Source organism: Lates calcarifer, linkage group LG4 (genome assembly GCF_001640805.2).
Source record: "Lates calcarifer isolate ASB-BC8 linkage group LG4, TLL_Latcal_v3, whole genome shotgun sequence".
Taxonomy (NCBI): Eukaryota; Metazoa; Chordata; class Actinopteri; family Centropomidae; genus Lates; species Lates calcarifer.
In genome coordinates, this window is record NC_066836.1 from 861,643 (window position 1) to 888,053 (window position 26,411).

At 48.8% G+C, this 26,411-nt stretch overlaps 1 protein-coding gene and 1 long non-coding RNA gene across 2 annotated transcripts in view; one reads left to right on the plus strand and one right to left on the minus strand.

The window, feature by feature from the left end:
* Positions 1-26,411, plus strand: part of lamc1 (laminin, gamma 1) — a 37,787-nt gene that overhangs the window by 5,626 nt on the left and 5,750 nt on the right. Inside the window, exons 2-18 of the mRNA XM_018678980.2 lie at positions 10,501-10,805; positions 16,743-16,873; positions 18,175-18,341; positions 19,421-19,609; positions 20,968-21,085; positions 22,047-22,145; positions 22,683-22,819; positions 22,939-23,061; positions 23,580-23,769; positions 23,862-23,974; positions 24,064-24,285; positions 24,448-24,636; positions 24,729-24,974; positions 25,052-25,205; positions 25,484-25,626; positions 25,764-25,942; positions 26,037-26,193. Coding sequence (XP_018534496.1) covers positions 10,501-10,805; positions 16,743-16,873; positions 18,175-18,341; positions 19,421-19,609; positions 20,968-21,085; positions 22,047-22,145; positions 22,683-22,819; positions 22,939-23,061; positions 23,580-23,769; positions 23,862-23,974; positions 24,064-24,285; positions 24,448-24,636; positions 24,729-24,974; positions 25,052-25,205; positions 25,484-25,626; positions 25,764-25,942; positions 26,037-26,193 — 2,862 coding nt within the window. The remainder of the gene's footprint in view (positions 1-10,500; positions 10,806-16,742; positions 16,874-18,174; positions 18,342-19,420; positions 19,610-20,967; positions 21,086-22,046; positions 22,146-22,682; positions 22,820-22,938; positions 23,062-23,579; positions 23,770-23,861; positions 23,975-24,063; positions 24,286-24,447; positions 24,637-24,728; positions 24,975-25,051; positions 25,206-25,483; positions 25,627-25,763; positions 25,943-26,036; positions 26,194-26,411) is intronic.
* Positions 18,357-19,408, minus strand: LOC127142408 (uncharacterized). Its single transcript, XR_007813137.1, has 3 exons — positions 18,728-19,408; positions 18,528-18,667; positions 18,357-18,467 (listed from the first exon to the last, which is right to left on the minus strand). It is a non-coding gene; the product is annotated as an uncharacterized LOC127142408 (long non-coding RNA).

A 26,411-nucleotide genomic window follows, 5' to 3' on the forward strand; every position in this document is an offset into this window, starting at 1 on the left:
ACGGCCTCCTGAAGCGCGTGGGACAGGCTGTTATTAAACCCTGACATCATGACTGTAATTACAGCTTCACCTCACTGAGACTTTTCCACCGGATACAAACTGATGAGAGTTTATTGTCCCTGCAGATTTATCCAGGCTGGAGGCAGTGAACGCAGCATTCCTCTGCTTCTCTGCGCCTGCACATAAAACCTCCAACATCTGCAGGTTTTCTATCAGCTTATAATCACCCTCAAATATTCAGAGTTCACTGCAGCACTTCCTCTTCTTCAGCTGCAGAATCAGACCATCACTTCTTCCAGTGTCTGAGAGTGAAGCTGAGCTGTTAAATCCACAGACGGCCTCGACTCAGGACCAGGATCCGAGCAGATCTTCCTGGTTCCTGTCTGCAGAGAGAAACCAGCTCAGTCTTTAACTGTGAGAACTGTGTGTGGCTGCGTTCAGGGACACTCTGACAGCTGAGGACACATCATTTCTCTGTGTTTTCTAGCTTTGACTTTTCATCAGCTGATCTCATGAGTGTTTTCTCGGGTCATTAAATGCACCACAGTTTAACTGAGGGGAAGAACTGGACGTGGCTGCCTGAATGCACCAGAGTGTGATGGCACAGTGCTGCAGTGTAACAGCAGAGCTGCTCTCTGAGCGTGGACTCAGGTCCTCTGCTCATGTTGGCTCAGACTAAACATGTTTAGATCTGCTCTGATAAAATCTGCAGCTTTAGGTCGAGATGTGAGGAGACGGGGGCTTAAAGGGGGGGTGAGGAGGGGGGGGGGGGGGGGGTGTCTTCAAAGGACCAGACTGAAACAGGTTTTTTATTCAGTGTGTGGGAGGCGGCTGAGTTGGTTCGAGGACCCTCCAGCGTCCTGAGAGGTTCGAGTGTCGCCCGCTGAGAAAATTCCCACGACCCGTTTGTCATGGTCTCAGCAGCAGAGACAGAGGCAGCTCCATCACCTGACAGACCTGCTCCTCTCACTGTACAGTCAGTGAGGTTCCAGGTGTGAACTCAGAGGTCAGAGTGTCAGTAAACGCAGCTCTCAGGGCCGTGTTGAGGAGGCGGGCAGTGATGGTATCTCTGCTGCAGCTGTGAGCTGGATTTAATCTGATCCACGTTTGGTTGGTTTGAAACCTGAGGAAAGGTTCTCTGAACGCAGCCTGATGCCTTCAGGGGCCTCTGTTGTTAACAAAACATCATGTGTAGCTTTAACTTTGTGTTTCCATTAAAGAGATGTGACAGGAAATGAGGGGAGTAAGACGGTCCCTGCTGGATCTGGATCTGGATCTTTGACCGTCATGTGTAGACAGCTCCTGTGTGGAGTCTGATCCACTCACTGAGTCATAACGTGCAGTTCTGGCTGCAGAGACCTTTGACCTTTGACCTTTGACCTGACATCAAAGTATTTCCTCTGCTGTGGGAGTTTGACTGGAGAAGAAGCAGAGACTGAACCCAAAGCAGGGGGCCTTGGTCCTGGCCCTGGTCCTGGTCCTGGCCCTCTGAGACTCTGGGACTGTCTTTGCCCAGGCAGTGAGAGAGCGCCCCGGGCGGAGTGGGCGGGGCAGAGAGGGGGTTTCTCTTGTGAATGAGTGTGTGAGAGATGGGATGTGTTACAGGGACAAGCAGATGCATGCAGGGTAATTTCAGCCCGGCTCTGTGGGAGGAGAGCGACAGGCGGAGTAAAAAGTGACGGGCTTTCAAAGCGCAGTGAGGGTAAACAGGTGATTATGGTCTGAGGACTCGGGGCTGGTTTATGTGCAGCTGGAAACGTGATCATCAGCCTTTGTTCGTCTTTTCCACCTGAGCTCCATAATTGTACGTTTGGTGGAGACGCTGAGCGACAGCAGAGGCTCAGACCTCCACCTTTAACTTCACCACGGCTCCACGCAGCTGATGGTATGACATCACAGAGGGGGTGTGGCCTGAGGTGCACCGTGAACGCACCACGACATGAAGCTAAAACAACTTTATTTAAAACTTAAAATCAAACGGAACTTTACTGAACTGAACCTGAACCCAGAGTCTGATCCTCTGGAGCTTTAATTACAGCAGGTCGTCTGTGATCAGAGTCCATCAGCAGATTGTTTATGTCTCCGCTCTCACAGACCTCAGCGTCTGATGTGGCGTCTTATTCTCATTAAAGCACGTTTTCTTTTCTCTGTGGGAGAACATCAGCTTCCTGACCCACCTGACCCACCTGACAGGGTCTCAGACAGTCTCAGTCTCTGACAGACTCAGTCAAACATCAGCTCCAGTTACAGCTTCATTGATCTGTTCAGGTCTCCACATAATGTCTCTGAAAACACAAACATTCACCCTGCTCTGGACTCTGGTCTGGACTCTGGTCTGGACCCTGGTCTGGACTCTGGTCTGGACCCTGGTCTGGACTCTGGTCTGGACTCTGGTCTGGAGACGTTTAGCTTCTCCTGTTGGTGTGAGGCCTGTATCAGCAGCTGTGGCGCCTTGGTGGGGGGGGTGGTGTGTGTGTGTGGGTGGGGGGGCAGTGTGTGTCCTGCTGGGACTCTTTGTCTCTGATAATGAGGCCTGTTTTGGTTTGTTCCTGACGTCCCGGTGTGGTGACACCTCTGGGCGGAGGCTTCTCTGGTGGTCTCTGCTGTTAAACCTTCAGCAAACACACTCATGTTTGGACGTGGGGGGTGAGTGGTGTGTGTGTGTGCGTGGGGGGGGGGGGCACATTACCCCCCAGCTGAGCTCAGTCTGATGGGAATCTGGTTCAGGGTTATTTCTGGCTTTAAGGTGGACTGTGGAGTTTAAGTCGAGTCAGTCTGAAGACGTTTCCTCTGACAGAAGATTAAACCGATGATCACCAACAACAGAGAGAATAACTTTACATTAATAACTTCAGTCAGTGTCAGATTCAGCTGGAGACTGAACTGCACCTGCAACAGTTCAAACCTCAGAAAGGAGAATGAAAACATCCACCAAGAGAAAGAAACATGACAGATACAGAAAACGCAGCTTCTCTTTGTGTTTCTGTTTAATAACCAGTGAGTGAGTGAGTGAGTGAGTGAGTGAGGGAGGGAGGGAGTGATGACAGAGCAGCTCCTCAGTCATTAAAAACAACCTCGGCCTCCTCCTTCCTGCTCCCCCTTAAGTGGAAATCCCCCGACCTCCACACAGGTTTATTTTTACTCTGAGTTTGTGATGTTGATTATTTGATCAGTTTTCCTGCTGCACTTTGAGAATCAGGTTTCACAGTGAAACACACCGAGGCCTCGGTCTGCTCAGACTGATCTCATTACTGAGGACAGAGTCCCACTCTCTACGGCAGCCTGCGAGGTCCATCATCTAAAGCATGAACCTGTCTCACTGCACCTGTCGTCCTCTCATGGTGTGATGAAGACGTCTCTGTACTCATGGCAGGAGTCTGGAAGGTGGAGGTTTGGATTCAGGACTGGTCCTGAAACCAGGAAGTCAGTTAGCATGTTAGCATGTTAGCACTTCCTGTTGTCAGTGTGTTTCTGGTTAAATGTCTGAAATAAGGTCTGTGGTTTTAACACAAGCTCAAGACATTTTCAGGTTTGATTCTCCGACATAAAATGGGTCAGTAAATCCCCCACTCCTGATGTTTGAAGCTTTTACGTGTCTTAAAAAAGGCGGTTGCTAACGAGTGTCTAAATGAGACTACAGAGGTTGTCGGGGACGTTAACATGAAAACCCATCTACTCACCAGTCCACCTTTACAGCCTCGTTGTGTTTCTACTCACGCTCTTTCAAACTCTCACTAACTTTCTAAGAAGAAAGGCTTTTGTAGAAGAGCTCAGAGCTAAATGAAATGACCAGTTGGAAGCTTAGTGGTGGAGACGTTGACGTCATGTGACCGTGGTGGAGTTTCTGTAATAACATACATCATCCTGTTAAACCACCACAGAAGAAGAGGAGGACAGAGGTTCAGTCAAAGATCAGCTCAGCCTTCAACAGACTGAGAGGAGCTGAAGTGTGAGAAACTCTTGAGGCTGGAGACTCTTATCACCTGCTGCTCTTATCGATTCAGACCTGGAGCCAACACACACACACACACACACACACACACACACACACACACACACACACACACACCTCTCCCTGCTCCATATTCTCACCTCGGCCTCCAGCTCGCCTCTTTAATCTCCTCTCGTCCAATCAGAGTGCTCCCCCTGCAGCTGCTCTGTTTATCAAACAGAGCACAGATTAAGGTGATATCAGTGGCATCCTGCAGACGCTCCACTGAGCGCGCTCACACCGCACCTTCCTCTGTCACGGCTCTCTGACCTGTGTTTCATATATTTACCTGCTGTGACTCACATGTAGGTCCAATCAGATCAGAGTCTGAGGACAGCTCAGGTGTGTGAGGACAGCTCAGGTGTGTGAGGACAGCTCAGGTGTGTGAGGACAGCTCAGGTGTGTGAGGACAGCTCAGGTGTGTGTGAGGACAGCTCAGGTGTGTGAGGACAGCTCAGGTGTGTGTACAGTATTAACACTGAGGTTCCTGTTGTAACACTGAGCTGCTCATGTGTAGAAACCAAACACACCTCTCTGACATTCCTTCCTGTAGGAGCAGGTAACTCATTAACCAGGACATTAATGTGTAACCTCCACATTCTGACCCGTCTCTACAGAAACCTGCTCAGTCCAGATCTCAGAGTCCCAGAGTCTGGGTCTCAGTCTGGGTTAATCAGATTAAATTCCTCAGCTTTGTAATGAATCTGCAGGTCAGGATGTGACTGAGCTGCTGTGACCACCACTGATCACCTGACCTCTGACCTCTGACCTCTGAGTGAGAGTTCAGGTGTGGTCTCTGCTGTAAACTGTTTCATGTTGTGGAGTTTAAACTCTGCCCCCCCCCCCCTTTAAAAAAGAAACATCAGTGTGTCTCGTGTTTTTATCTGTGAGAGGCTTCTGCTCAGTGACCTCTGACCTCTGCACCTGCTGCTGAGTGAGGGGTCCCACTGAGACCTGGACTGGTTTACTGGTCTGGTCTTGACTGTGAGAGTGAGTCCACGTTAAACACAGATCACATGACCGTCACCTGACCAGGAAGTAGACTGTCTCCTGGTTGCTTCGCTGCAGAAAACACTACGAATGAAAACGTGTTTAGCAACAGCTGCTATCAAAGAGGCCGAGGTCAGAATGAGTCATGTGATCGCAGCGTGACTAATCAGAGAAGGACCAGAGTGTGAAAATGTGAGATAGTTGACCTGCGCTCACCTGAGCTGCGAGTGATCAGATTCCTGAGGAGCAGCGTGACCTCTGACCCGGATCCTCTGCAGATGGAGGACTCGGGGCTCGAGGACTCGGTCGTGCCCGCACGCTCAGAAGTCAAAGCGCTCATTGTTCGTTCCTGCGGAGAAAAATGCGATGAGGTCATGGGAGGAAATTTAATTGGGCCGTGCAGCGAGCTGGGCCGTCCCCTCCCAAAACAACTGTAAACCCCTCCTCTCCTCCCGGTCCTCAGGCCGACCCCCGAGGCCCCGCTCCACCGGCTGGAAGAGCAGTCACAGGAATGCTCTGAAAAAACCAGATTCTTAGACAAGTTCCAGTCCTCAGTCAGAAATAAATCAGAGGGACGAGACACAGCAGATGATTTAAAAACGAGAACAAAGACTTCAGAGTTACAGCATCAGTTTGGTTGTTAGATGAACAGTGAGAGCTGATTACTGGACGTCCCGGCCTCGGAGCGTCTCTCCTGTCGGGCTGCTGACGCCGTCAGTCAGACTCCACAGCTGAGCACTGCAACTTTATCCTTGATGTTTTCTGGTATTTGTTGCCATAAGGATCTAAATGACATGAGATCATTTAGGTGGTGCAGCAGGTTGGATGTGTCCCCATCCTCTGTGAATGCTGCTTATTTATTGGAGTTTATATTAAAGTCGTTGCTCCAGATCAGTCCCACATGATGAGGTAGCTTCTCGTTTAGTGCCGAGCTCCTCAGCTTCTCCAGCTTCCTCCATGTTTGTTCTTGTTGTGCAGGTGAGCCCAGTGTTAATGGTCATTATGGCAGGATGATCATTCTTATTGTGGGGATTTTTTCTAAACGATGTCGTCCATCTCTGACTGGAGCGGCCGACAGTAACGAGCCGCTCTGCCCTTTGTGGTTCAGTTCACAGCCTGACGCTCTGCATTCTTGTTTTTACTCGCTGAGTGAGTCTCTTCTTCTTCGAGCTGCTTTCAGGTTCAGAGGTCACAGCGTTGCTCCACAGCTTCCTGATGGAAAGAGACGTCATGGCGTCCTCTGCTCTCTCACCAGGTCGTGAGACTAGTTTCAGTGTGTAGTCTTCACATTAACAGACGTCGTGATCATGTGATCGCAGCCCCGGTCTCGTATGTGGAGCTGGTCTGACAGGGCAGCTGGATCTTTACATTACAGTATGAAGATCTCTGTCCAGCATCCTGAAGGCCAATTACTTCCTCTCAGGAGTTGTTTGTCTTCACAGAGCTGACTGTCATGTCTTCCTCCCCCGTCCTAATCTGTCCTCCTCAAAGACGTTTCCCTCGTTAAAGTCTGTCTTCTCTCTGTGGGAAGACAAACATCTGCTCGTCTGACCACTGACAAGGATCGAAACCTCTTCATACGAAGGAAAAACAAGATGTAGATCCAGTGAAAAGGCTTTAAACTGCCTCTGTCTGCAGGAACAGCAAAACCCAGATTCTCTCAGACGGACTGTGAATCTGATCCAGTTCTGTGCAGACACAGAAACCGTGTTACCAACGCGTCCTCGTCGTCATGTTTCGAGTAAAGCTGTTTATTTCTGGACACTGTTGATAGTGAACGGCCTGTTGTTCCTCTGCTCCGTTATCTGACTCTGCTTCTGCTGGTTGAATGAACGTCCAGGTTCCTGTTGAGACGCGTCTCGACAGGTCGGGACACGTCGCTGTAATGTGCTCTGCAGGTCTGATGACAGCTCCGACCACAGGAAACCAGAGACTGAGACAAGAGTTTAGAGACGAGACGCCGCAGATCCCTGATTCTGACTTTAAAACATTTTGTCCTCAGATTTCCTCTAAAGTGGTTTTACTGTTCTGTCACCAGCCAACAGCTAAAAACATTCACCTTTATGATACCAGTAAATAAACAGGTATGGAAGCTTAGAGAAGCAAGTTACAATTATTTTTTAATCCTGTTTTTTTTTGTTTTCAGAAAACAAAGTTATTTTCTCGTTATCTGATCTCAAACAAAACGTTAATAACGAGGTAATTTTGTTGTAATCTCAACTAAAATGTTGTTTTCTGGAGATAAATAAATAGTTAGAAATATTTTTAGAACAATCAGTAAGAAAACAGAAAAATAAAATGAAAATAACTTTTTATTTTCTCATAATAATGAGACACCAAAATATAATTTTAAGACAAATATGATACTCGTCTGATCTCCAGAAAACACGCTGTCAAACAGAAAGGAAATGATAGTTTCTTGAAATCCAAACGTGATTTTATAATGAGATAATAATGTATAATAATGTATAATAATGTATAATAATGTATAATAATTTCCTAATCAGATGTTTCCTCTGTTTTTGAGATGAGGAGAAACTCTGTAACAGTCAGAAAATCCCCTCATTTGCAGCCGTTTCTGCTCAGTCAGTTGTCATGTCTTCCATATGTGGGCAGGAAAAAACTCCCAGCACCCCCCTCTCCCCCCCTCTCCCCCTCCCTCCCCCTCCCTCACCCTCTCTCTCTCTGACATGAACAGCCTGTGTTGCTCGCTCGCCCTCTTTTCTTCTCTGTGGACTCTTTCTTTCTCCGTCCGTCCTTCTTTCCGGCGTCACTCTGCCCGGCGGAAACACATTCCAGCCGGTTCATTCCTGCCGTCACCGTGTCACTCCGTCACCCCCCACGGCCCCTCCCCCTCCTCACCCCCCCACGGCCCCTCCCCAAGCAGCCTCAGACAGAAAAGCTCCTTCCCCTGAACGACTGGAGGCTCTTTTCATGTTCAGACCTGACCGTGGCCCCCCTGAGGAGAGTCTCTCAGGGTCAGCGCTCCACAATAGCAGGGTTAGCTCCGCTTAAAGCAAAACCAGCTAATTGCCGATGTCGGCGTTTGTTTCTCAGCGCTGAGGTTTGGGGCAGCAGGGTCTTAACGGCAGCTTAAATCTGCCCAGGCTGCTTCTTTGGTGTCTTTGGCTCAAAGGTTCAATTCACTGTTTTAAATCCAGACTTTATTAAAGTGTTTCCTGTTTATTATGAGCAGACGACCTCAAACCACAGAATCTACATCACCAAAAACCAGAATAAACCTGTTCTCACAACCAGTTCACAGACGATCCTCCAGATCAGAATCAACTGACTGAAACAGTAAATCAGTTCTGAAAACAATCCGATTTTATCAATGGTGTTATTTGTTAGACATTGTAAAGAACTTTGTAAAGAACCTGTCAGCTCTCTGCCCTTGTTACTGAGCTTCCTCCTGGAGTCTAACAGCCTGAATAATGTGAGCAGAATGATGAGACTGAGCTCTGCAGGGTTAGAAACGACAGGAAACATTTGAAGAATCCACAGAGACTGTGTTGGACACACTCGTCCTGTTGACGGGGCTTTTGTTGCAGAGCCAGCGGGCCGAGCGTTTCCCTGCAGAGCCGCTGGTGGTGGAGGCTTTTTGTTCTGTCGTCATATGGGACGAGAACATTAAACGCGTACAGCGTGGTCTTTGTTTGCGCTCCGCACTGTAAAATTCTTCCTCTCATCAATACGGCGATTGTTCTGGAAGAAGAGACAGAATTCCTCCTCGGAGCCGCAGAGTCACAGAGACGAGACTCATCAGAGAGAAAACAGCAGAGACACAAACTGTTGGCTTTAGTTTATTTTCACTGGACTGAAGAAGCTGCAGCTGAAACGATCAGTTATTGATCTGACTCCTCCCTGCTCAGTTTAAGTAAAGAAGTAGAGAGATGGAGGACAAACTGAATCAAACCGCATCTCCTCGTCCAATCAGAGTCCTCCTCGCTCCTCTGTCCCAGCAGCCACCTGGCTCTGACTCCTCTTTGTCTCCTCTCTGCTGTTTGCCTCCTGATGGCTGTGCCAACAGAAGCTTTTGTCCTCTCTGAGAGGACGTGGAGGCGTTTGTCTGTTTTCCTTTAAAGAGACGTCAGAGTGAGTTCCTGCCGGCTGGTGTCCGTCCTCTTTGATCCGAGGCCAGAGAGTCTCCAGAGGGAAGAGACGCTTCAGATGTTCACCATCACATCTGAATAAAACTCAAAGCTCCTCTGAACTGCAAACACTCCTCACAGCTGAGCTTTGTTCAGTCACTCTCATCTCTCTGTCTCTGAAGAACACTTTTCATTTTACACAGGATGACTTAAACATTTTTTGTGGACTCCAACCTTCAAACTGTCTCAGCTTCTGGCAAAGTTCCAACACATTCCAAAGAAATGAATTGATCAGCAGATCAGTGAGTGGAGGAGCTGAGGAACCTTCCTCTGTTTTCATTTCACAGCGTCAGTGCTCTGTGTTAGAAAACATTCGCCGTTATCGCAGCCGTTTGACAATATCACGTTTGTCTCTTCCACTCGCTCAGATCAGGGACAAACACTGAACTTGACCCCGAGGCCTCAGACTCCCCCACACAGAGAACAACTGCTTCATTAAACAGGATTCTGCATCAACATAGACTTGGTTTGGTGGCTGGTTCTGGACCAGTTTTTGCTCCCTCAGGATTTTCTTTTTTCATGTTTACAGATCTCATGTTGTAAACCAGGCTCCACCCTGCAGCTCCTCAGTAAACTTGACCCATAAAGTTCATCTGGTCATCACACACACACACACACACACACACACACTCTCACACTCACACACACACACACACACACACACTCACACACACTCTCTCTCAGGGAGGAGGAAGTCGGTGTGTTTGTAGTTGCTTCATTGTTTCCTGTAATAAACAGCAGTCTTTTGTGAGCGTCCCTTCAGTCCTATCAGCTGCTTCACCTTTATTTGCCTTCGACACAGAGCCCCCCCCCCCAGGGGCCCCTGTCATTGTTTACAGAGCAGATTCTTTGGCTGAGCAAACAGCCGTACCCCCCGCCGCCCGGCTCAAACATGGCGGCGTTCCTTCACGCGCTGACTGACGTCTCCTGGAACGCTTCGTCGTCGTCTGCTCTCCGGCCTGCTCAGACTCGCCAAATATGTGGAGAGCAGGAACGACCAGCGGACACACACCAGCCCCCGAGTGTCAGGAGTTAAAGGACCAGATCGCTGCTTTGACATGTCCCAACCACACTTCACATTCCTGCTGCGTTTCCCAAATCGGCCGTTCTTGGAGAGATTCTCCTGATTCCAGCTGCTCAGTGTTTCCAAGAAAAGTTAACACGAAGCAGAAACTCAGATCGTCCATCACACTGTGTTTATAAACCCTGTTACTGTACTGTACTGTTACTGTTGTGTTGTCCTGGCGTCTGTAAGGCCTGGAATCAGCCTCCGGTCGACGTTCAAGGAAAATTCAGTGAATCAAAGATTAAAACAGGAAATGAAAATGAGTCAAACGTTAAACATGAATCTGTGTGTTTCCTCTGCAGGTAAGGCCTTCGACATCACCTACGTCCGGCTAAAGTTCCACACCAGCCGGCCCGAGAGCTTCGCCATCTACAAGCGGACCAGCGAGGGGGGGCCCTGGGTGCCGTATCAGTACTACAGCGGCTCCTGTGAGAAGACCTACCAGAAGCCGAGCCGAGGCTTCATCCGCACCGGAGAGGACGAGCAGCAGGCGCTCTGTACCGACGACTTCAGCGACATCTCGCCGCTCACCGGCGGGAACGTGGCCTTCTCCACGCTGGAGGGTCGACCCAGCGCCTACAACTTCGACTACAGCCCCGTCCTCCAGGTGAGCGCCACAGGAAGTCAGACAGACGGAGAGCAAACAGGAAGTGGGGGGGTCTGGTCAGGTTTCCTCTTCAGTCTCTCCTTTTAGTTTCTCTGCCCTTCTCTCCTGTTAATCTGCCTCAGGTGTACGTGAAGACCCTTTGTCAGGTCCTGACCCACAGGTTGGGAACCTCGGCTGTAGAGGAGGTGACAGTTTTAATGAATCTTTGTGCAGGAATCATTCAGGGTGAGAATCTGTAAGAGTCTCAGTCCTTTACACCCAGAAATATGGGACAGGCTCAGTGATACTGGAGTTAATCTTTAAACGAACGAAGGTCAGTGAAACAGAAAGGTGTGTCACAGTTTACAGGTCAGTGACTGCAGCTGTGTTTGGAAGCTCGTTACAGCCTCTACCTGAGGGAAAATGATACTGTCCAACATCAGTGTCTGAAAGTGTTTAGAGACAGAAAATGTTTAATGAGCTGTTTTATCAGCTCAGCTTCGGTCCTCATCGGATCAGACGAGGTTGAAGGTTTTAAAGTGTTTAAAACTAATTAGTTATTATTGTTGTATTCTGTTTCCTCAAGTAAACAGGACTTTATTAACGGTCTTAGAAAGAAAACTCTAGAAGCAGTGAATGGATTTAGGATCAGAGATTCACAGGCTGAACTCAGCTGAACCAAATTAAGAAATGGATTGAAGTTCCCATGATTTAACTGGTTGTGATGAGGTAGTGCAGCATGGACCAAAGCTGAACCTCCAGTAACTGAGGAGTTAGATGATATCCTGATAAATATCTGCAGTCTGGTAGAATAAATGTTTAGGTTTCAGTGGGAACATGAGCTGCTGTGAGTCTCTCATTTATTAATCAGAATAATAAACAAACCTAAAACTGTTTTAAATTCAAGTTTATTTTTGAGTAAATTAAAGGAAATGAACCAAACTTCTAAAAACACTGCAGTGATGAAGACGTCAGATTAAAAGTCCTCTCTGATGCTTCCTGGAGATTCCTTCACACTTTATCTCACTGATGAACAGACCAGTGTGACGGCGGTGTTTTTTCCCAGCAGTCCGTTCTGCCGGTCAGGTTGCAGGTTTGCCGCTGCCAAGTATTGCAACATGTTGCTAGGCGACGCCCCCGGGTTTCCCACCGCAGCAGCAGCAGCTCAGTTTATCTTCACCGACCTGCAGCTGGACGTCCTCTCTCCCTACAACTCCTCTCCTCACTCCCTTCTCCTCCCCTCTTTCCTTCCTCCTCCCCCCTCAGTGTGTTTGTGTTTCCACGTTTCTTCACTCTCTGAGGACAAAGTTGCTTCATCAGAGTCTGTTTTCATTCTTCTGTCCTCACACTTTGTTGCATAATGTTGTTCTGACACTTGGAGTTCATTCCTCAGACTGAAAACTCTTTAAATGAACAGGAAACACTTCACGTTCTCATCCCTGATCATTACTGACTCAGAGGACATTAAACCTTCACTGCTGTGGTCGTGGCAGTAGTTTCTGACTCAAAACGTTTCCTTTTTCTAGTCTTTTTCCTTCACATTAATCTAACATGACTCTGAATCAGCCTCCTCAGAGTAGAACCAGCCAAAATAAAGACAAACCCAATGTTAGCTGAACAACAGGACGTTCATCATCATGCAGGCAGTATTTCCACTGCAGAGAGAACTTTGTCGATCTTTCACCTGGTTTGTGGCCAAAGTTAAACAAAATGTAATTTCAACCTGACGTCCAGTGGGCTTCATTGACAGGACGTGGAAGTTATGATGGTGATCATTTAGGGAAAATCATTTTGTGAGTTCTGTGACTTTACTCTGTGGTCCCACCAGGACTGAGGCCTCAGTTATTCTCCTGAGGCCTGAAAGGTGTGGGTCAGTATAATGTTTGACTGGATGACCAGCAGTGAACACAGCGTCCAGCTGAGGCTGCTGGGAAACTGTTGATGATGAGTTGTATTCCAGTGAAGTCTGAGGATTATTAGCCTAACAGTGGCTGACGTCAGCTCAGTAACGGGTTCAGTTCAGTAGTAGTTTATCTGCTCTGCATCGACAAAGACAAACACCACACAGTCTGAATTTATCAGATCAGATCTGCTCAAACTGGATGACGCCGGATTGTCCTTATGAACCAGCAGCACACAGGCCAAAATAAACTGGGGGTGGGGTCCAGCCTATAGGAGGGGAACACTGGTATTCAGTGACATACATGTGTCATGTTCATGTATACAGGAGTAAATATGATTAAAGCCTTATGATAATGTAGCAGAGGTGATGGGGAGGCTCAGGTGCAGCAGCCTCCCTGATGTATCGGTCAGTCGTTCGTTCTTTCTTTCTCTCCATCTCTAACACCTCCCCTCCATGTAAATGAACAGATTTAGCTCTGCAGCTCAGCTGTAAACTTCCTTATTTGACTCGTTGGCATGAAGCTATTTATACCGAAGCTGGGACTCTTTCTGCCGGCGGCGGCCTGTCGGAGGCGTCAGACGGCTGTTTGTCGCTCTCTGACATTCCTGCTGTCTGTCATCTCAGAGCTCTGAGAGGGAAATAACCACCAGCTGAGACAGTCCACCTTAACAGCCAGTTTGGCTGCAGACCAGCTATCACTCTGTTTAATTCCAGAGCTGCGGTTCCCAACCTTTTTGGCTCCTGACCCCTTAAAATAAAGCAGTGTCTGCTTGGAGCCACTGTCACTGAGTTTTCACAGATAAACTCCTCACAGTGAGTCAGTTCAACAAATATCTGAGGCCACAGACGTGAAACCATCCAGCTTTACACACAAATACAAAGGTCTCCTTGTCAGTTCATCCTCAACGTTTATTTTTTGATCAGAAATAATCTCAACACCCATCAAAATGTCTTCAGATGTCTTGTTTTGTCCAACTAAACGTCCAAACCCCAAAGAGCTTCAGTCTGTAAAGAAATGAAACAGAAAAGAAGTTCATGACTTCAGCTCTGGATAAATGAAAATAAGTCAGAAAATTGTTTGAAACTCTTCAACCAGAGAAATAAAGAACAAGGTCCAACCTTCTGTCTGTTTAATCAGATTCGTCTTGACTAAAACATAGACATTTCATTCAGTTTGTCTGCAGCCACTAAACCAGATGTTTCACAGGCTGTAAAACCCTTTAACTTACTGGTGACCTTCAGTGACCTCTCATATACTTACATGGTGTCTCTCTTTATGAACGGATCGTAGACAACACTAGTTTGTAGAGTTTGTTTTTCACGTCCACGAGCGACAATCTTTATTGTTTGTTCATCCACCCTGACGGCTCTGACCATGGAGGGTCCTGACTCTCTCATATCATCATGTGTTGTGTTATTTTTCAGCTGTGTTGCCAACAGGACAGGAGCTGGCAGAGTGATCGGGACTAGTGCTAGCATGTCAGTAAATGTCACCGAGCTTCTTGCACAGACAGACTTCTGCTGTGACCAGGTCTTTATCCTTTCATTTGCAGAGTAACTAGACTGATTTAACACTAATGACCAAGCAGCTGCAGTTGTCCCTCAGCACAGTACAGTGGAGTAAAAGTTCTTGGTGGAGTTCCACCTCTGTCAGACTGTATGTGTTCCCATCCTGCAGCCTGCTCCAGCTCAGCTGAATGTTTGTGATTCCCAGAGGAGTTTCTAACGCCAGGCAGCATTCTTCCTTCAAGAAAACACATGTCCCGGTCGAGGCATTCCACACTGGCACGGAGCTGCAGATGATTGATAGCAAACAAATGTTCTGTACAGTTTAAACGGCGTTGACTCAGCCGAGAACCTGCACCAGCTTCCTGGACCGGACGGTCTGAGGAGCTGCAGCTGCCACATGAGTTTATTCTGCATGAATCATACAGAGAGAAAGTTTTCAGAGAAGTGACCAGCTGAGAAAGCAGCTGCAGGAACAATGACAGTCCTTCATCAGGCTCGAATGGAAACCAGAAACAGTGTATCTGCCAGAAACCGAACCTCCATCAGAGTCTGGCAACAGAAACACATGATAGTTTAGACAGAGCTGAGAGTGGAGCTGCAACACCTTCAGGTTCCTGACTCAGAACTAAAACTGTCCAAGTCCTGCTCACATCCTCAGATGTTTCCTGAATTACATCAAATCAACAGAAAACAGAGAGCGAATGAACATTTCTCCCAAATGGAAAATGAATATGTGAATCCTCTGGGGCTCTCGCATGTTCATATGTTGGTCAAAAGCCATTTAGTTTTGACAGAATAAGTAAGATGCATGTTGCTGATTTAATGAAATAAGCCTCAGTAAAGTGGGCCGAGCCTCGGGGCCGTGGACGCCGAGTGTTACTCAGTGTTTGGTCGTATGTCATTGTGACATAAATTTAAACATCTGTCCACATCCATGAAGAGACTCATTAGAACCAGAGGAGCTGGCTGTACATGTGGAGACATCCCATCCATCCGTGGGTGTTCTGTTTAACACTGTAGATTAACCTGAGCTGTTGTGGAGTTTAGCACCACAGGGTCTGATAACACACAGAGCTCAACTATAAATCAAACCTACGCCTCAGGTACCGACGGCAGGACTCCCATCAACCCCTTCCTTCGAGCATAAATCCAGTTTGAGGCTGAGCCTCAGATACGCTGCCTCCCACCCCCCAACTCCCTCGCTGCATTTTTAAAATACTGTGGCGAGGAGGAAGACAGAGGCTGAGGGTGTCGTTACTTTTCTAAATGTGGGTTTGTTTACGACACAGAGAGAAGATTTAATCAATCTTAGCCATAAACATGGTGGAATACTGTTATTACAAATGACAGCGGTGACTCTGGAAATAAGAGCTCGGCTGCTCAGAAATCTGTCCCACATTCCCAGCAGTTACTCAAAGATTTAACATCAGTGTGCAAAGTGGAGGCAGAAGTTTTCCTGAGTAGGTGGATTCTGTACAGAACATCCCCGACCACAGAACCTCTGCTGTTTCCTCTCTGACCTCTGTCCTTTCATGTGCAGATTTCTTTACCCAGAGCCCTCTTTTCTTTGACTATTTCAACACTATAACAACATGAAGCCTAACGATTAAATCTGTGAAATCTCTCAGAAACAGACTGGCTGCCTGACAGGAGGCCAACAGGCTGTCAACAGATATTTGAACTGTTTCCTCCTGAGGTTGGAAGTCAGAACATTTTTCGGGGGAGAACATGGAAACACATTTGGAAATCCAACATGTTGTCGAGCCACGGATAATTAATTTCACATGTTCTCTGACAGCGTTGGTGTTCATGTTAGAAATGGATTGATACAGACAGAAGTGAAGCCTGAGGCTGATGGGTGGTTTTTGTTCAGACCCGGTTCAGGTCTCTGCTCTGAGCTGTTTGTTTGTCTTCAAACAGCTGCTCTGAGCTCTCACTCTGCTGAATAAAAACCTTTGGACCTGATAAGCTTCCTGCTGATACTGAACAAAGCTATCGCTGGCCTTTGCTCCGGGTTTCCCATGAGCTTTTCACACAGGCGGGATGTTGAGTAACTTTCTTTATCCTCTGAAACTGAACAGGTGTCCTTCAGTAATTCTCTCCATCTGGACCTTGTATCATTTTGCCAAGAAAATAAATTCCATTTCACTAAAAATGTCGCTCTCTCAGTGGATGTTTTCACTGTTGCATCACTGTTTTTCAGTTTTTCCCACAGCCTGAAAACTAAAACCACCTCCTTCTCTGCAGATTCATGTTCAAACTAAAGGTCTTCATAGGTCCAAAATTTGGAAGGGAAGGTGGAAAACTGTCTTGGCCCCCGAAGCAGTTTATAAAACACCACAGAACAACAAAAGTAACAGTTTAAATACCAGAAAACACCAATACAGAACTGATTAGAGCGATCATTTGGACACAGCCTGACTCTGGTCCTGCACTCGTTTACATCCTGTCAGAGTGTAAGGAACAAAAGACGATGACGTTTGAACGTTAGATTCTTGCTTCTTTACCAACCCTCAATAACTCTGGTGACTTTTAATCCACTGCAGGATTGGGTGACGGCCACCGACATCAGAGTGACCCTGAACAGGCTCAACACGTTCGGAGACGAGGTTTTCAACGACCCCAAGGTCCTCAAGTCCTACTACTACGCCATCTCTGACTTCGCTGTGGGAGGAAGGTAAAGACCTAATATTTACTGTGCCGGAATATGTAAGTCCTGACCAGATTTAGTTCAGAATGTGAACTGTGCTTATTGTCACAGTCTGATGTTGTGCTGCGTCTCTGATTAGAACAAAAACAGATCTGTAGTCAACATGTTTCTGCAGCCTGAGGCTCATGAAACCTGCTCAGACAAAGGAAGCTTTACTGAGTGACTGAGTGTGGTCCAGTGGTTTTGTGGGTCCTGGTCTCGAGGTGTCACTGTGTGGTCTCCTTCCCTGTGGCCTGCACAGGAATCCACATAAGAACTCCTTTTCCTGCACGTCTGAAAAAAGAGAAAGAGGTTTCGACAGGCATTACAAGAGTGTTAAACAGGCTGCCACTGCACAGCCTCCGCAGCCATAATCTGTTTGAAATGTGGAGCAGATTTCCATTACACAGCCAGCATTCCTGACATTCCTGGCTGGCAGCGCTGGATTACAGGGAGACCGGAACGGGGCAGACCGACCGCCATGACAGGCGGAAGAAAAGGGAAGAGTCCTGAACTGAAGCACCTGCAGAATTTAAGCTTTATTTATCAGAGGAGGGTTTTCTGAAGACCCTGTTCCTCTGTCAGCTCCACCCTCATTTACCTGAACGTGCTCACCTGAGAGCAGCTCAGTGCACCGTCATCCTGTCTCTCTATCTGGATGATCAGCAACAATAAGACACTGAGCTTTAAGTGCGTCTGTGTTGAAGAACATGGCAGTTTGTGATAAAAGTCAGCTTTGATTTGAACTCCCTGAACTCTCCTCCGACAACAACTTTCCTGCCTGAAGCAGTTGTTGACTTGATGCGTTGCTCAGGAGTTGCTGACCAAAGTTAGATTGTAGACAGTGATTCATACATGTTACATGTATGTGTCAGTCCAGCTTTCTGCAGCTTTTTGCAGGAGTTGGTGTTTTGCAGACGAGCAGGCAGCCCACAGTTTCCTTTCCGTCGTCAGTTTTTCCACGGCTCTCTGCCAAGAAACACCTGAGACAATGAGCGAAGGTGGCTGCTGAGCAGGTCCTGTCCTGTTGTGAGGGGCTCTCTCCCCTGAGGAGGTTTAACAAAACCTTTCCTCAGAGCCACAGAGCGGAACAACCTCATCAGAACCAAAAACAATACGAAGGCTTCGCCGTCCCCTGGTCCCCTGTCACTGTATGACTGATGCGTTTTATTGGACTGAACACGGTGGAAGTGTTGCAGAGTGTTTCTACAGTCTGATCAGGGAAATGTGGACTTTGGTGTGAGTTTTTGTTCTGTCCAGGTGTAACAGGTGTGTTTCTCTGCTGTCAGGTGTAAGTGTAACGGCCACGCCAGTGAGTGTGTGAAGAACAGCGGAGGACGGCTGGTGTGTAACTGCAAACACAACACGGAGGGCGACGACTGCAACGTCTGCAAACCCTTCTACAACGACCGGCCATGGAGGAGAGCGACCGCCGACAATGCCAACGAGTGTCTGCGTAAGTCTGCTGCTGCAAGACTGCACCTCCCACTGCTTTACTGCACCTACCACTGCTTTACTGCACCTCCCACTGCTTTACTGCACCTACCACTGCTTTACTGCACCTCCCACTGCTTTACTGCACCTACCACTACTTTACTGCACCTACCACTACTTTACTGCAACTACCACTGCTTTACGGCACCTCCCACTGCTTTACTGCACCTCCCACTGCTTTACTGCACCTCCCACTGCTTTACTGCAACTACCACTGCTTTACTGCACCTCCCACTGCTTTACTGCAACTACCACTGCTTTACTGCACCTCCCACTACTTTACTGCACCTACCACTACTTTACTGCAACTACCACTGCTTTACTGCAACTACCACTGCTTTACTGCACCTCCCACTGCTTTACTGCAACTACCACTGCTTTACTGCACCTCCCACTGCTTTACTGCACCTCCCACTACTTTACTGCCTGTTACAAGCGTTTAACTACAGGTACTACTGGTTTACTGCAGCTGCTACTTTATTAGAGTTACTGCTGCTTTACTACTCGTGTTACTCTTTTACTCACAGCGATGATTACTACTAATGCCAGTGTTAATCAGAGTATTACTGCTGCTGTTATTTATCCATCACAGTAAAAACAGCATTGAAGTGATGAAACTGAAACATGTTGCAGAGAACAGGTCACATGACCAACTAATGTTCTGCAGATGACTTTTTACTTTGCTGTAACTGATCTCAGGCCATTCAGGGGGCGGGGGTGTAGCATTAGTCATGACAATCTCTGGGGGATTGTGGGAGCTGTAGTTCCTGTCAGCCAAAAGTTCATATCACAGCACAGATGCATGACTAAACTGAGTTCAGGGAACAGTTTCTTCTCCCACAGTCGAGTGAGTCCATCAGCACAGGAAGCTCTGAAAACTCACGTTTACGTGCAGAAGAGTTTTCACCTCGTTTCACCCTGTTCAGTCCAGTTTATCCTCAGCTCAGCAGAAACTCCTTCATATCATATGAACACTTTCTGTTGCTGCTGTTTCTGATGTTAATATAATGTTCATATAAACCGTCTGTGTCGTCCTCTCAGCCTGCGACTGTAACGGGAAAAGCTCTGAGTGTTACTTCGACGCTGAGCTGTACCGGGCCACGGGTCACGGAGGTCACTGCAGAAACTGCGCCGACAACACCGACGGCCCCAACTGTGAGCGCTGCCTCGACAACTACTACAGAGACCAGAGCGGCAGCCGCTGCCTGCCCTGTGGCTGCAACACTGTCGGTGAGTCTCACTCAGACTGACCTCAGATCAGGAGAATCTGAATCTGAAGGATCGAAGCAGCGGTTTCAACAACATAATGTGATGTCCAGATACAAACCCACCACACTGAGCAAATAAGGTCAGGTCACTTCATATATACAGGACTGATCCTGTAACCAAGTTAGCATGTTAGCATGTTAGCACTTCCTGTTGTCAGCAAATCCCCCACTCCTGATGTTTGAAGCTTTTACGTGTCTTAAAAAAGGCGGTTGCTAACGAGTGTCTAAATGAGACTACAGAGGTTGTTGGGGACGTTAACATGAAAACCCATCTACTCACCAGTCCACCTTTACAGCCTCGTTGTGTTTCTACTCACGCTCTTTCAAACTCTCACTAACTTTCTAAGAAGAAAGGCTTTTGTAGAAGAGCTCAGAGCTAAATGAAATGACCAGTTGGAAGCTTAGTGGTGGAGACGTTGACGTCATGTGACCGTGGTGTAGTTGGTTTATAGCCTAACATTAGCTTCTTACTTCAAACATCAGAACAGTGGTGTTCATCTGTGAAGATGATCTGATCAACTAAACCTGAATCAGAAACTTTAGCTGCTCACAGTTTATTTCCTGTGGAGGAACCAGGCTGACGCTGACTGAATAACTTGTTTAGATTGTGGTTTCAGACTTTGACACTGATCATCATCCGGTGACGTGTCTGTACCCACGCTGCCTCTGTGGATCCTCCTCTGGCTTCATACGGTTTTATTCTACACCATGAGACTGAATATTTTCTGATGCTGAAAAGCAGCCGTGTCATTTGAGAAAGCAAAGTTCAGATTTCCTTTGTCCATCTTTTCTTGGAAGATGACTTGAGAGGTCAGCTGAGAAATTGGAGTTTTCCCACAGGCACTTGAACACACCGGCGAAGAACAGTTAGAGTCACATTTACATTTTCTAATGAAAACAACTGAACTTTGACGAACAAACAAACCTGACTCAGAGCTTTGATTTTCATGTTTCCATCCTGATGCATGATGGGACAAAGTTCTTTTTAAAGTGATGATTTCTCCTCTAAATACGTCCATTTTTCTAAACTCCTCGTGTCCGCCCGTGAGCCGAGGATTGAGCCACAGCAGGGAGGATATCTGGAGCGACGATTGTGAAAACGCTCCAGTGTAGAAGTGAGCGTGAGCTGCAGGAACATGTCAAACCGCTGGTATGAAGCTGTGGTTCTGCTGCAAACCGCTGCTTAATGTGAAGCAGCTGCTGCAGCCTGAGCCTCTGTGACGGCTCCTTAATGGAGCTGAGTGTGTGCACGAGGTGGGCTCAGTGCTGACGGTGTGTGTGTGTGTGTGTGTGTGTGTGTGTGTGTGTGTGTGTTTTCAGGCTCGGAGTCTCCTCAGTGCGACAGCAGAGGGATGTGTGCATGTAAACCAGGAGTGACCGGAGAGAAGTGCGACCGCTGTCAGCCGGGATACCACAGTCTGACCGAGGCCGGCTGCAGGTACGGATCCCCCCAACCCTGATCCACCAGGGGACCAGATCCTGAACCTGATGTTCTCCCAGTTTGGACTTTGTTCAGAGCAAATGTCCCAGAATCCTGTTGTTCAGATAAGATTTAAAGGAGCAGTCAGTCAGTCAGTCAGTCAGTCAGTCAGCTGATCTGTCTGTTTTTAAACTGTGTCTGAAACCATTAAAACACGTCAGTGATCGTCTCTGTTGCCCTGAGCTCTCTGTTCATTCACATCCACTTCCTGTTAGACAGAGGCCACTGAGCATGCTCAGTAACACGGCTCGTCTCATAAACAGCTTCTGGACCTGGTTGTCTGTTTGTTTCGTTCACCCTGAGCCTCAGGTGGAGGCGTCCAGGTCCTCGCTCCGGGTCCATGAGGTTTCTCTGAGAACTCGGGTTCTGTGAATCCATCGGATCGATCAGACTCAGACTCTGTAAACAAGTCCGAGAGCTTCGGTCCAGAGTCGACAGGTCGTCGTCACGTGTTACACAACCGTGTGTAAACAGAGCCGGGTTCAGAGCCGGGTTCAGAGCACGCTCAGTGGCGTCTGTCTGACAGGAAGTACTCCCTCCAGACCTCGGAGGTGATCGCTCGCATTCACCTGTGGAGCTGTGTGTGATCACAGGCCAGTGTCAGTCTGGATCAGAGGGATCAGGTCTGTCTCAGACCAGCTCCTGTTTCTTATTCTGTGTCTCAGTAATGATCAGAGTTCTGGTCCAGGGATCCAGACTGTCCTGGTCCTGGTCCTAGTCCCGGTCCACAGCTCAGAAACCACAGACTGTAACTTTCCCTCTGACTGCTCTCTGAGCGCCCTCTGCTGGCAGAGTCACTGTTTGACCTCCTCACCCGTTTCCTCTCCCTCTGCTCAGTGTCTCCCCCTCCCCTCCCCCCTCGCCCTCCTCCACCCCCCTCTGCCTTAAGTTAATAACCCCCCCCCTCTCTCTCCATCAGGCCTTGCTCTTGCTCGCCCTCTGGCAGCACTCAGGAGTGTGACGTCAACACGGGACAGTGTCGCTGTAAAGACCATGTGGAGGGTTTCAGCTGCGACAGGTAACACACACACACACACACACACACACTCTGGCCACAGCTGCTCGACTGTCAGCAGGTTTTCATTATCAGTGTGTTATATACGATGAACAGACGGTGATGATGTTCTCTGCTCACATTAAACTGCACTCACATGACTCAGGTGTTCACCTGTCTGCAGGTTCAGTCTCTCAGGTAAAGAGACGTTCCACCTGATTTTATTCTCCAGGTTTACAGAAAATTAATCCATGAAAATGTTTAAAAATGTTTGTGCAGCTTCAAATTTGAGGTGTAAAGACAAGTAAAGAAAGAAAAGATGAAAAGAAAGGATTGGAGGAAATGCAGAAACAGGAAGGAAGGAGGGAGGAGGAGAAGAGAAAAGAAAGATGTTGAAGCTCGTGGAGACAGTTTGACAGAGTGGTCCCACAGCTGGAGCCTGACCTCTGACCTCTGACCTCTGACCTCTGTGGTAAAAGCAGCAGTGATGACAGCTCAGGTTTTAGAGGATGAAGGAGCGAGGTTTCTCTGACGTCTCGACTTCCCGTCTCTGTCCGTCAGGTGTAAACTGGGTTACTTCAACCTGGACCCCAGCAACCCTCAGGGCTGCACCCCCTGCTTCTGTTTCCAGCACTCGTCTGTGTGCGACAGCGCCGACGGCTTCAGCGTCCACACCATCAGCTCCTCCTTCTACAGAGGTAACACCACCTGGAAACACAGGGGGGAGGGGGCAGAGAGGAGACTGAACCACAGCTCTAACATGTTGGTGTGTGTATGTGTGTGTGTGTGTGTGTGTGTGTGTGTGTGTGTGTGTCAGATGACGAGCAGTGGAGCGGTCAGCAGAGAGATGGATCCAGTGTCCCGGTGCAGTGGTCTCCCAGCGGACAGGAAATCTCCCTCGTCTCTGACGACTACTTCCCCATGTACTTCGTAGCCCCAGGTACAAACACACACACACACACACACACACAAAGATATTAAAAACACACACGTTAAACAGTCCATCAGACTCTCCTGCAGCTCATTACGCTGTGGCTGAAGTAGAAGTACTGCAGAGTAAAATACTCTGTTATGAGTAAAAGTATCATCAAACAAAATGAGCTGAAAGAATCAGAAGTAAATGTGAACAAAACAAAAGATAAGAGCAGGATTTAAAAGAGCTGGAGCAAAGCTCAGGTTTCCAGGTTTAGTCTGGACTCTGGGGACAGGAAGCAGACTGTCTCAGTCCACCTGTGAGGTCTGGACGGTTCCTAACAGATCAGATCTGAAATCAGAGTATTTGAGGTTTATCTCTGTGGTTAGTCCTGTCTCCTCACAGAGACCAGGTCCAGGGTCTGGGTCTGGGTTTGTGTTGCTAAGGAGAAACCTGGACCTGTTTATTAAAGCTCCTGCAGACTCTGAGGCGGTCTCAGAGGAGTTCTGGTCCAGACTCTGACTCTTGTTGTTTTCTGTCCACAGAGAAGTTCCTGGGGAACCAGATGCTGAGCTTCGGACAGAACCTCAGTCTGAGTTTCCGGGTGGACCGGCGGGACACACGTCTGTCGGCCGAAGATCTGGTTCTGGAGGGAGCTAATCTGAGGGTAGCCGTCCCCCTCATCGCCCAGGGCAACGCCTACCCCAACGAGAACATGCAGACCTACGTGTTCAGGTGAGTTCATCGTTTGTAACGTCTGGAAACACGTCAGCTGATCTGATCTGTGCTCAGTTCAGTCATAACATCTGGTTCTGGTTCTGGTTCAGGCTCCATGACAGTGCTGATTACCCCTGGAGGCCTCCCATCAGCCAATCTGACTTCCAGAAACTCCTCCACAACCTGACGGCCATCAAGATCCGAGGCACCTACAGCGAGAGGAGTACGCTACGCCACATCACTCGACACATCACAACATGCAACATCTCGAAAATGGTCTGGTCTTGGTCGTTAATGACTCTGTCTCCCCAGGTGCTGGTTACCTTGACGACGTCTCCTTGGTAACAGCGAGGCGGGGTCCAGGTGTCCCGGCCCGCTGGGTGGAGCAGTGCACCTGTCCTCAGGGTTACCAGGGTCAACACTGCGAGCAGTGCACTCTGGGATACCGCCGCGCCCGCCCCGAGCTCAGAGCCTTCAGCCCCTGTGAGCCCTGCAACTGCAACGGACACAGCGACGCCTGCAACCCCGACACAGGTAACACTGTTCACACAGGTAACACTGTTCACACAGGTAACACTGCTCACACAGGTAACACTGCTCACACAGGTAACACTGCTCACACAGGTAACACTGTGAACAAACCTGAACAAATGAGACTGAAGCTCAGACTCTGTCCTGTTACTTCCTGTTTGTCAGGTGCGTGCGACTGTCAGCACAACACGGCTGGTTTGAGCTGCGAGCGCTGTAAAGACGGTTTCTATGGCGATGCCACCCAGGGGACGTCAGGTGACTGTAAGCCATGTCCCTGCCCGGCCGGAGCCACCTGCGCCGTCGTCCCCAAGACCAGAGAGGTGGTCTGCACCAACTGTCCCGCGGGAACCACAGGTAACACACCTGTACAGCTCAGACAGCTGCTGCACACCTGTACAGCATCAGTATTACAGCAGTCCTCGTCCTCTGACCTCACCTGTCTGCAGGTAAACGCTGCGAGCTCTGTGACGACGGGTTCTTCGGGGACCCTCTGGGTCAGAACGGTCCGGTCCGAGCCTGCAGGGCCTGCAAGTGCAGCGACAACATCGACCCCAACGCTGTCGGCAACTGCAACCGCGAGACGGGAGAGTGTCTGAAGTGCATCTACAACACCAACGGCTTCTTCTGCGACCGCTGCAAGGAGGGTTTCTACGGCAACGCCCTGGCCGCCAACCCCGCCGACAAGTGCAAACGTAAGAGGAAGTCCCGAGTTTATTTATCTCAAATGAGGCTTTGGTTTCTGACTGTTTCCTGTCTGCGTCGTCCTCAGCCTGCGCCTGTTCTCCCTTCGGCACCGTGGACCAACAGACCAGCTGCTCTCAGGTCACCGGTCAGTGTCCGTGTCTCCCCAACGTCGCCGAGCGCGACTGCAGCGCCTGCGAGCCCGGATTCTTCAACCTGCAGAGCAGGAAGGGCTGCGAACGGTCAGAACGACAGCACGTCTTCACCTCTGCCTCTTACTGAGCAACACAAGTTTGAATCTGGTCACAGGAGGGATGAAAAACACCACATGCCAGAGAAAGAGAACATAATAATACAGAGTCCATTGAAGATCTAAGAATAGTAATGATAGTAATGATAATAGTAGCAGTACGAATATAACACTAATACATTTTGACTGTAGCAGTCGTTGAGCAGGATCATGGGAGCAGCAGGAGGCATGACATGACAGGTTTCTCTCTCTCTGTTGGTGTGTCCACAGGTGTAACTGTAATCCGATTGGCTCCACCAACGGTCAGTGTGACATCACCACAGGACAGTGTGAGTGTCAGCCCGGCGTCACCGGCCTGCACTGTGAACGCTGCGAGGTCAACTTCTTCGGCTTCAGCTCGTCCGGCTGCAAACGTAAGAACACCGACGATCACTAACACCGTCCCAGAGCATCACACTCCACTGACTCTACTGACAATGAATAAGTTCCTTCACCTGTCGTTAACGCTGACCTGTGTGTGACCTGTGTGTGACCTGTGTGTGACCTGCAGCCTGCGACTGCGACCCTGAGGGCTCTCAGTCGGGTCAGTGTAAGGAGGACGGTCGCTGCGAGTGTCGGCCCGGCTTCGTCGGAGCTCGATGCGACATGTGTGAGGAGAATTACTTCTACAACCGCTCGGTGCCGGGCTGCCAGCAGTGTCCCTCCTGCTACAGCCTGGTCAGAGACAAGGTGAGGACGGCTGAGATCACAGGCTGCAGTCTGGTCCTGGCTCTGTTTTCCTCCCTGTGAGAGTTAATGTTCGAGGGTGTTTGCTTCTCTCCAGGTGAACCAGCAGAGGCAGAAGCTTCATGACCTGCAGACTCTGATCGATAACCTGGGCTCAGGTCAGGACACGGTCAGCGATAAGGCCTTCGAGGACCGGCTGAAGGAGGCAGAGAGAGCCATCATGGAGCTGCTGGAGGAGGCTCAGACCAGCAAAGGTAACACCACACCCACAGCACCGCCCACTGGACCCACTGCTGTACAACATCTGCAGCTGGTACCTCCCACACCTGAGATACCTGCTGTGCCGACACATGGCTGAGGTCCACTCATCCTCTTTGTTTAGGTTCAAACTGAGGTCAATGTCCTGCAGTCTCTGACAGTCAGCCACGATCAGAGCTGCTTCAGCAGAGACACTGGAGCTTCCTTTACTAAA